Source organism: Hetaerina americana, unplaced genomic scaffold, assembly GCF_022747635.1.
Source record: "Hetaerina americana unplaced genomic scaffold, ioHetAmer1.1.p SCAF_28, whole genome shotgun sequence".
NCBI lineage: Eukaryota > Metazoa > Arthropoda > Insecta > Odonata > Calopterygidae > Hetaerina > Hetaerina americana.
Window position 1 is genome coordinate 4,211,690 of NW_027286852.1, and position 10,885 is coordinate 4,222,574.

The 10,885-nt window shown below is 40.1% G+C and overlaps 1 protein-coding gene across 1 annotated transcript in view; it reads left to right on the forward strand.

Annotated features, from left to right (window-relative positions):
* Uggt (UDP-glucose-glycoprotein glucosyltransferase) overlaps positions 1 to 10,667 on the forward strand; it is a 77,073-nt gene extending 66,406 nt beyond the window's left edge. Inside the window, exons 20-26 of the mRNA XM_071586971.1 lie at positions 2,727 to 2,931; positions 3,699 to 3,881; positions 4,967 to 5,070; positions 7,002 to 7,173; positions 7,537 to 7,653; positions 9,163 to 9,310; positions 10,536 to 10,667. Of these exons, the coding sequence (XP_071443072.1) occupies positions 2,727 to 2,931; positions 3,699 to 3,881; positions 4,967 to 5,070; positions 7,002 to 7,173; positions 7,537 to 7,653; positions 9,163 to 9,310; positions 10,536 to 10,561 (955 nt within the window). The 3' untranslated portion in view covers positions 10,562 to 10,667. The remainder of the gene's footprint in view (positions 1 to 2,726; positions 2,932 to 3,698; positions 3,882 to 4,966; positions 5,071 to 7,001; positions 7,174 to 7,536; positions 7,654 to 9,162; positions 9,311 to 10,535) is intronic.
* Positions 10,668 to 10,885: the final 218 nt, after the last annotated feature.

A 10,885-nucleotide genomic window follows, 5' to 3' on the forward strand; every position in this document is an offset into this window, starting at 1 on the left:
AGTGTGCATTTGATCTAATTATTTCTAAATAGAAGTTGAAACGGACAGTTAAAAAGTTATCATTCTCAAAGGAAAGCCTAAGTTATCATTCTCAAAGGACAGCCTAAGTTCTTTTATCAAAAGTTTCATTATTTTTATCTCCATGTACTTTCAATTTTTCAGTAATGACTTAATGAAATAGTGAGTATATGCCATTATTTTTAAAAATGTCAAGTAAACCTTCTGTCTTTTCTTAAGTTTTCAGTCATCTGAGGTAGAATCTGGCAACAGTGCCATGGATAATTAAGGCAAAAGTATATTTTTGCTATTATTCTGATGACTCCTTCTTATAGAATTTTAGTTTAATGTTTTTGCTCCATTTTACCGACATACCTTGCATAATTATGGATTAAATGTCGCATATCAGTTTACCTTGACAACAATGATATCTATCTTAGTATTTGTTTTTACTAATTTTTTCCTCCTATTGTTTTCACATTTATTTTTGAACCTGCGATTTCCATTGTCTATCACCGCTTACATTTCATGGCTCCCATGCTTGTTTTTACTTGTTTTAGTTTCCAAACAAATGAATTGTCATCATTATCTTGAAAATGGATTAATAGGCTGTGGCAAAATCGTTAATGCCATCATCATTACTTTCAAATTTGTTCCGCAGGATGGAGACATTGATGATGATAGAGGTGTTTGGGGAATCCGTGGGCCTGCAGTTGCTCTTCTCCTGATGCTTTTCCGACTACCGGCTTCTCTCTCTCCCTCTCTATCCTTCCCATCCATCTCCATCTCCGATCAGGTGGCTTTCTCTGGGTTGGACTGCATGTCTATTTCTTGACTTCAATGTCAGCCCCTTCCTTCATAAGTTTATGTCACACCTTGCTGCCTTTACTCCAGAGTATCCAGCTCAAAGAATATTGACTGCTCACGTGCCTGGCAATAAAATGCTCTGAAAATCTGATTGAATTTCAACAATATTGATTGGTTGGTGTTAATGATGTGGGGTCTCCAGATGGAAATGAGAAATGCTTTAATTATTCCTGGGAATGAAATCCCATCATACTGGCACCTGCTGATGCATTGGCTCAGCTGTAAAGTCGATGGACTGACATCCAAACTGGTCAATGGACGTAATCAAATCAATTATTTGGGAGTCAGTTGAACATGGAAATCCTTCTTGAATAATCCTTTAGAGTATATGCTGATGCTGAAAATATTCAAACAGTTACTCATCGTCCATCAAGTAATGTGGGTACTTCCGTACTCCATGCATGTGGAAGGATCAGTAGGCAACCATCAATGATTGTTTTATAGTTGATTGCTTTGGATTGACAGGCCCCCACTCTGGTTTGGTGGCCTTTGGGAAAATATTTCAGGGGAGAGGTGGCGAATGTGTCAGGATTTAGGTTGCGGCAGGCCTCACAACACTGGCATGTGGAGAGTAATGGCCGTTAACTAGGGGTCAAAACATGTGACATAGTACCTCTGTCTTAGTACACTGTGCAGCAATTCAAAATTTAGTCAATTTGAGTTGGTCTGAGAGAAATTATAAACAGAATAAGCTTATAAATAACTGTACTGCACTAAACAAAAGGTTAATATTTAATCTTACAGATGTATAGTTTTGCATTATGACTGACAAAATTTGAACATTGTTTCCTCATCTATCCAAAACATAATATCTTGATATGAGTAGTAGACCAGTAATGAATGGGTTGCTACAGGCTTTGAAAAAGTGTTGGTAAAGTGATACTAGCACGTTAATTATGAATTGTAATTTAGAAACGGGCAAATTATCATGCTCTTGTTTCATCTTATATTGGGTGGAGTTTGTGTGGACAAGTGACAGGTTTTGCTCAAGCACTCTTTGATTGCATTGTCACATTTGCTCATCAAAGGGCAAGTCATGGTAGCCTATTGGGCAGACTGCTTGACCTCCTGAGCTGAGGGTATTTGGTTTATATCTGTATGGCACCGAGCACACCTCAATAAATACCAAATCGATCATGAACACACTTAACCCATGTTCTGAATTAAGCACTTCAAGTGCACGGTAGGAAAAATTTGTTACCAATACTTTTTATACAAACCTTGTATGCTTGATGTGATTTGATTTTGGTTGGGGGAAGCTCTACGATATAGTTAATTGAAGAGAAAGGCTTTCTAGAATAGACGCTTGGTTTAATTTAGGGGACTACTGGCCACACCTATTTCCTTCTTACCTTTATCCCTATTTTCCCCTCCCTTTCCCCTAAATATCCTCATTCATACGTAAATCCTTCAAAGTAAACAGCCTCCCTTATTATCTAAGATGGAAAATTCCTCCTTGAGCAGTGCACTACCTTAGTGCTGACCAGATTATCACGACTGAACTCTACCATTGAAGTCTACTACTGGTACCCATCAAACTGGGCTTCCATTGCAGACAGTGGTGATAAAACTTTGAAGTAGCACCCGCTACCCAGCTTGTATCACCTACATATATTGTTCTGGCTTTTACTTGCAATTGAGTGTAAATCGTATAAATTTACATCCTACTGATATATATTTTTTTCTGTCCTGCTAGTTCTTGTTTCATCCTGGTAACTTCCCACCTCATATCTGCTAATCTCTCTGTGCAATCAATCCCCTTTTGTGATTGAGGCTCTTTTGGGTCGTGCCTAGAGGAGTAATTGAACGCCATGTTTTTAGTTGGTTTGAAAGAGGGCATTTGTTTGCTTTTCCCTGCACAGCACATTTGGGGGAGGAGGGGGCGAGGACGGAGGGGACGTGCAGTTGTCGGGGGGTGGGGGCGAGGAGAGGATAAACATCTTCTCGCTTGCCTCTGGCCACCTGTACGAGCGCTTCATCCGCATCATGATGCTCAGCGTACTCAAGCACACCAAGACTCCTGTCAAGTTCTGGTTCCTCAAGAATTACCTCTCTCCAACTTTCAAGGTACGCACAGTGTAAACCTTAGAAGATATTGGCCCGTTGCTGGGTTCATGTCAAACCAACCAACCATCTTAACGCTCATCATCGAGTGTTATTTTATTTTGTTAGTAGTACGAAAGGAATGTGCCCAAAATATCAGGTGTTTTTAGCAAATAGTTTTTTAATTATTTGAGAAATGCTGAAAAACATTTTTCCTGTAAAAAGCTGTATTGTGGAGAAGTACCTATAATTTTTTGATCCCCTGTCAAAGAGACTTTTGTAAATTCAAGAAAGGGACATTAAGTTGATGAGATGAAAACTCTACCTAAATCTATCTAAACAACTATATTTAATAAATATAGCCCTGTATAAATATCATCTCAAATTTACCAATATTTTACCATGTAAAAGCCATGCATAGACTACATGCAGGCATAAGATTGTTCAGGAAAAGAAATACAAGATGGAAATAAGTTATGCAACAAAGGCAAGAAATAAAAATTATAAAAGACAGTGTATTGAAATAAATAATTCTAATCCAAATTCAAACATCCTAGTGTAGGAAATTATGGTTAAATATTTTTTTAATGTCAAAACGACCTTCGGATTCTTGAAAGGTGGGTTAATGCCGTGACATTTCTAAAGGTAAAGTTATGCAATAAAGTTTTTTGTAAATGGAGTTTGCGGGAGCACTATTTATAATCACCCTATCAATTAAAGTTGATACTACTAAATGCATTAAGTATAGGTACAGCTAGTTGTCAAATGTTGTCATTCACCCGTTTTTGCAGGACTTCCTACCACACTTGGCCGAGGCTTATAAATTTGAGTATGAGCTGGTTCAGTACAAATGGCCACGGTGGCTCCACCAGCAGACGGAGAAGCAGCGCATTATTTGGGGTTACAAGATTCTCTTCCTAGACGTTCTATTCCCCTTGAGCATCAAGAAGATCATCTTTGTTGATGCCGACCAGGTATGTAGAGACTAGGCTCCTCTTGTATTCATTTGGTAACCAGAATGGGCATAAAAGTTTTTTGCATTGGCTGACGAATGAATGTCCAACGTAACAATTATAAACAACAATTCAATATAATTAAACTGAAATAAAATATAAATGAATTATTTTGTTCTCCCTTAGAAAAGAGAGAATGTGGTATTTGGAACTCAGGCACTTCAGAAATGTGGAACAAGTTTTTCTTTGTTTGAACCTTCTCATCGAACAAAGAAGTATACCTTTATATTTTAAAAATCTTGAATGCCCTGTATTTTTGTACATCCATGGTTTCTTTGTCCTTTTCCTCTCCTTTTGTTAGGGGCTTTTGATATCCCTGTTTTGATGTTCCCATTTTTCTTCTTTGCTACGTAGCTCCCTGACCTCATCCATAATTTTCTCTACAGCCTGCTGATATTCCTCTCTTTTTGTAGAGTTGGTACTTGTACATTTCATTTCCTAACTAACTTCTGCCAGATAGGCCTTCTATGTGTTCTTTTCATCTTCCCTAAATCTGTTCCTGAAACTTCATGCCCATCCACCTGACCCCCATGCCATGTCGTAGCCACGGCACCACTGCTTCTTTCCCTTCCCTTCCTTGAATAACCCTAACCCCACCCCCCAATCATGGCCATCCCCCATCCCCCTCCCCTCTCCTCCAACCGCTTCCAGTGCTGCATGCAAATGAAATCTGTGCCTGGTGATGGTGCGAGTCGGGGAAAAATGTCACATCTGTAAATAAAGTCTGTGGAAAAGTATGAAGTCTTTTGCCATCCTTTTTTAATGTTGATTCAAAAACAGGCTAAGCTCATATTGTTGTTTCTGCTTCAGTCACATTCAGTAGGGAATGTTCTCATAGCAAATTTGGACTCAACCAGTGTAAATGCTGCCATGAGTTGTTTTCACGTGCCATGCATGAATTGAATAAGTATGGAGACATACCGTGGTAGCACTCTGATTGACTCCTCTGCCTTGCTGAGTATTGGGAATCTATTCAAGTGGAAGTGCGATGATATATCTCTTGTGTTGTGCAGAATTAGTTCAATGGGAGAGTCTTCCTTGTGTAGGTGGTCCGTGCCAACATGAAGGAGCTCTACGACATGGACCTTGGAGGGGCTCCATATGGTTACACACCATTCTGTGATAGTCGCAAGGAGATGGATGGCTTCAGGTGAGTGTCAAACCCATGCTATCTGCATTTGCTTTGCTCCGGGCTGCATGAAGCCACCCATTTCAAAATTAAATGGTTGCATGACCATAAGTATTTATGCGGTGAGTTTTTGTGTGTGGTACATTGTTCCTCGAGGATTTTATCCTCCAAATTCAAATTATTTTTGTGGTTTTGCAAAGTGACTAACTTTTTTGGAGAAATGATCAATGAATTGTCTTCGGGCATGTGATTTTAAGAATTACCGAATTAAGTCCATGTTGACAGGGAATGGTATTGTCCTGCAATCAGTAAAATAATGGAATACTGTGATATTGGAGGGAAATAAGAATTTTTTAAATAGTAAAGGTATATACTTAGCACAATGGCCATCACCCCCATGCAAAGTGGAAAAATAGAAATGCTATAATAAAAATGGTTGGGAAATGCAGTATCACAGAAGATATGATTAGGTGGATGGATGAGAAGGGGTGATGGAAGACGTGAAGACAGAATTGGGCCGAAGGAAGCACCAGGAGCAAAGCAATAAGTGGACGTGAGAACTAGTGGGAAGTAAGAGAAGCAGTGGGCCGAGCAGTGTGAAGTAAGGAAGAGTTTGCAGAGGCAGGTTGAAATGGTTGCGCTATCCTGGAAGGTGGGTGAATTGTCATGATTTAAAAAGGGGAGGGGATCAGGATGGTGTGGTGACTTACGTACAGGCTTCCCACCAAGACAGCCTGGGTTCAAATCCTTGAGACAACAAATATTTTTCAGAGGTATCCCAATACTTACTTGAGGTTCCTTGCGGAGAGTTCTTTGAATGAGTATGGCATCCATTAGATGGGGCATTAAACCGCGGACGACTTTCGACAAGAGTAGGCTAATGCGGACGCCAGGTTTCTCTCCACCCTTCCTCTCCCATCCATTCCTAATGGCGCAAATGGCCTTAGCTGTCGGTTGGCTCCTATGAGAATTTCATGTGCAGTAATAGAGGTGGAATGGGTAAAATATTAATCAAAGCAGAAAAGGTTCTGTCAAGATAAAAGAATGTATCGGAGGAGCTACATGGTAACCGTAATAGGCAAGTGAGTTTGCCCACAGAAAGGGAGTTTGATGCCAGTGACGATTCCATTGGGGGAGAGATACTTGAATGCAAGGTAGAAAAGACAGAAAGGAAATAAGGCTCTGGAAGACTATTGGAATAGATGACATCCCTGGAGAATTACTCAAGAATTTAGGGAAATGTGGATGGGAGTGTTTTAATGGGATGATGTGTATCATTTATGAGGAATTTGGTCGGAAGAATTGGTTCGATTGATACTATCGCAAAAAAGGAAAAACAGCAGTATGTGAAGACTTAAGTACTTATAAGTTAGACTTCCTACCAACAATGATAGTGCATAGGACGATTCAGCAAAAGGATGAAGTGGAAAGCAAATGTTTGCTTAGTAGAAGATCAAATTGGATTTAGGAAGGGGGTGGGTACTACACATTGTGCGATAGGAAGAAAGAGGTGCCAGTGGGAAGAGTACAAATAGGGATGCATTTGTTGGCTTTGTAGATTTTGAGAAGATAATAAACATGACAGTCAATGCAATCGTAAATTTTTAATTATTGCAATATAATAATCAAGATAAAAATGTATTTTTTATTTATTACGCCAGAGTAGAGCACTGAAATACAGTCAGGAGTGGGCTGTAGTGTTTAGTGCCTGGGATCAGCAAAGCCTTCCCTGAGCCTCAATCGCCCACAGTTAATGTAAATCTCCTCAGTAATTTGGAAATGCTGCTGTAGTTACTGAATCCTTAATACCTGACCTGCCTATCAAGTGATCAATCATAATGTTAGCCTCATTGTTGCCAATTTTCAGATCAGGGATATCTGCTTTCTGTTGCTCTCTCAATCTGAATGCTGCTTTGGTGTTACCCATAGCATTGAAATATTTCCATTTCCAGGTTCTGGAACCAGGGCTACTGGCGGAATCACCTCCAGGGCCGTAGCTATCACATCAGCGCTCTCTACGTGGTGGACCTGAAGCGATTCCGGAGGATAGCAGCGGGGGACCGGCTGCGAGGGCAATACCAGGCACTAAGCCAAGATCCCAATTCACTCTCCAACTTGGACCAGGTATTTTTTGCTCTTTTGTGTGCTTTGCTTGAAGTAGTTTCTTCAGCTGGACCAGTCTTCATTAGCTTACATGGGTACCCTGTTGGAGGCCACAAAGCACCAGGTTTCTCGCCCTAGTTCCCTTCTTAGCTATGGGTTGTGTTGGATGGCAATATTGTTTCACTGCCTTTTAAGAGAGACTAGCTCTCTCACTGCTCCTGTACTTACCAGGTGCTGACCACAGGTCCGTGGTGTACTCTTTAAAATACATTTGTTATCCATGAAAAATATTGTCCAGATTTTGCTCTATTTTGCTAAAATTTTGTGTGAACACATATTATTTAAGCGAGACAGTAATCTGTGAATTATTTCTTTTGCACAAAGGACCTCCCGAATAACATGATTCATCAGGTGGCCATCAAATCCCTTCCGCAAGAGTGGCTGTGGTGCGAGACATGGTGCGATGACCAATCTAAGAAATATGCCAAAACAATTGACTTGGTATGTATGTTGACTTTTCAAGTTCATTGTCATCATTGGTAATCAGTGATAGCTGGAGTTTATCAGAGATAAAATTTGAATGGAATTGACTGTATTTGTTTATCTTTAAATATCATGCATGAAGTTGCATTGTATGAGGCAGAAAACATTTCCTTCTCGGTGATTTAAAAAAAATTTTCTCTTCCTTCATTGTTAATCCAAAACGTTTCTTGAAATGAATGTAACAAATGGTGTGGTTGTTTCCCCAATGCCTCAGTTCATTGAGCAAAATTGTGCCATTCCTATTTGCTGAGCATTCTTTGATTGATATGTGTTTCTCTATGATTCATTATGAGATTTGCACCAAGTATGTCAAACACCAGGAGAAGCAATGGAAGCATTTACGCGTTACTTTGGATGTAATGGAAGGATATTGTCTCTCTTACACTACAGCAAGGGGACTGTGATAGCAAGGATTGTATAGCTTGTTTGCATCTAGGAAAAATACTTGTATCTGCCCAAATAGAAGCCAGCCCTGAATTAAAACCAGCCCTCCCCTCTTCACTTCCCTCCTCCCTCCACAAATATCCAAAATTGTTTCAAAAAAGGAAATTTTGGTAGATTATTTACTGAAGATTTCTGGGTATGCAGGCTCAAGTATGGTATATGTGATTTGTATGAAAATGTCCGGAAAATTTTCGTAAAAATAGATTTATTTCAGATAATGCTGCATTGCCTCAAAATTTTTCAAAATACATCCCTGAAGGGTCGACACACTTTTGCCAGCAGCTTTTCCACAACTCGAAGGCTCCCTGGTAGGCGGAAGGTACTTGAGGGTATGCCTGCAAGCTTCTTTGACGGCACTGAAGGCCCATTATGATCGTGTCCTTCGATGGATGGTGGATTTCACTTTCATAATTAATAGGAAATAGTCTGCTGGTGCCAAGTCGGGCCTGTGAGGAGGTAGGGGAATTGTGGTGATGCTGTTGCAGAAGGTCTTCGCAAGCAGGCGCCCTTGACTCTGCACTAGGTTGTCCATCCGAAGACGTTAGGTACGAGTTTAGCGCAGATCTTTCGCATTGCCAAATTTTCAGTGATAAGGGTGTGCACTGTCATCTTATCAATGCCAATAATGCGATCTGCAATCATGCATACACTTCACTGATGGTCTGATTTTGGCACTTCAAGCACACACATCAGGGGAAAATTGTTACCGATTATTTTTATACAATCCTTGTGTATCATGGAATGTTATGCATGACATAAACTCCTAAATTGCAATTCTGTAGGAGTGCAAATGTTAGCTCCACATTATGTTTGGTTTAAATGTAGCCATCAATGGCATTGTCCCTGTAAAACATTTTATATGTCGTCCTGTGGCTTTTGTAAGGTGAATGGTGGTAAGATGACATCGTTATGCATGATCTCTCTGGAAGCCAGGTCTAAGATGTTGATCCTGATGTGGCCGGTTGAGATGGTATTGAAACTGGATGTCGTGCTGTCCTTTCATGAAATTTCATCAATTCACAGTGTAACAACCCTCTGACCAAGGAAGCAAAGCTCACGGCTGCAATGAGAATAGTGAAGGAGTGGAAAGAGTATGATGAGGAGATAAAGCATATCCTGGAGTCAGTTGGGGCAGAAGAGGATCACGGAGAGGACGCTCGGAGACGCCACGGTAAGGAAGGAGGCTTCTCCTTGAATTATGCCACACACACACATGCGCACACGTCAGCCATACATTTGATGAAAGATTCTATACTGACGGGGATTGAGGTGGTGCGGTGGCTATCGTACTGGCTTCTCACCCAGAGGGCCCTCAAACTCCCTCAATGTCTTCAAAACCTTTCACAGAGTTGATCAATTGTTTTGCGACGGTCTTCACAAATAAGGGCATTGATTTTGTCGACGTTTTTGTCTCTTCTTGTTGTTGAAGGGCGGCCTGAACGGGGTTGGTATTCAATTGACATTTCCCCATTTTTAAAACGTGTAAACCACTCGTAGAGTCTGGTTTTGCTTAGGGCAGCTTCCCCATTTGCAGTCTTCAGCATTACAATAGTTTCCGTGGCCAATACCCCCAACAGGAATCAAAATTTCACTGCAGTGCGTTGCTTTTGATAATCCACCATCACATTTTTTGTCGAAATGAAAAAAGTTGTTTCACTGAAACAGCTCTCAGGGGCAGACCGATCCAGTCACAGGGACGGTGCTGCGCATACTGACGCAGGTGGCGTGAGCCTGACGTACAACCAACCAAACAGGCTTCCCCCACTCTCGCTCCCCACCGCAGCCCTATTCCCGTTACTTCTGGGTCCCCCCCCTCGTAGATTCAATGCTGGCAGTGGGATGGACTCCTTACATGGTTGCAGCCAATAGTTGACACCATCTTCGTTGGTATTGAAAGTTTTATGTTTTATGACCAAAGTTGAAGATTTTGCAAAGTGACATTTTGCACAATTAATCCAGGTCTTTTCAGTAGGAGTTTGAATATTCATGGTTACCACTAGCTTAATTGTATTCCCATATTGTCAGCAGGCATGCGTTTCCCGTTAGATTAAACTGATGCTGAACTCGTACACCAATTGGCTGTGTGTTTCTAGCTGAATACATAATTTATCTTTTATTGAGTATAATTACCTTTTTTTTCAATATTTTTGATGGATTTTCAAAACATTTTCTTAAAATATTCTATTAAGCTTGTTCATGCTCAGGAAGTCACTTTAATATGCACAAAATAAACAATATATTGTCTTTTGAAGCATAAATTTTATGTTTAAAGCATTTTGGTTCATTAACAAAGTTAATTGATATTTGTTGCAATCAATCTGACTTATTTTTAGATAATATTTTCTTCTCGTTACGAATGTCTTTGAATGCTAATTTTCCTTTTGTATTATTTTCAGGAACATCTGCGCATACAGAGTTATGATGATGGAGAGGGTGGAATGTTTTTAAATAAATTGTGTGCCCGCGAAATGTATGCTTGTGAGTGTAAATGTCGTGATGTGAGAATATATGATTAATTATTGACACGATTTGATCTCATTTCTCTGTGTGCAACCTTTGAAATTGAGCTCTTTTGGGATTGCCAAAAAAAATTGAATGCTGTATAGTTGCTATATCAATGCGATCTTTGGGCGTATATGGATGTTTCATGAGTAGCACTGATTCAAGATTAGTAATACTTGAGATGAGATTCATTCCAAAGAAACTGCGGGAGATGCCGCAACAGTAACTTTTAACGGAGTCATCC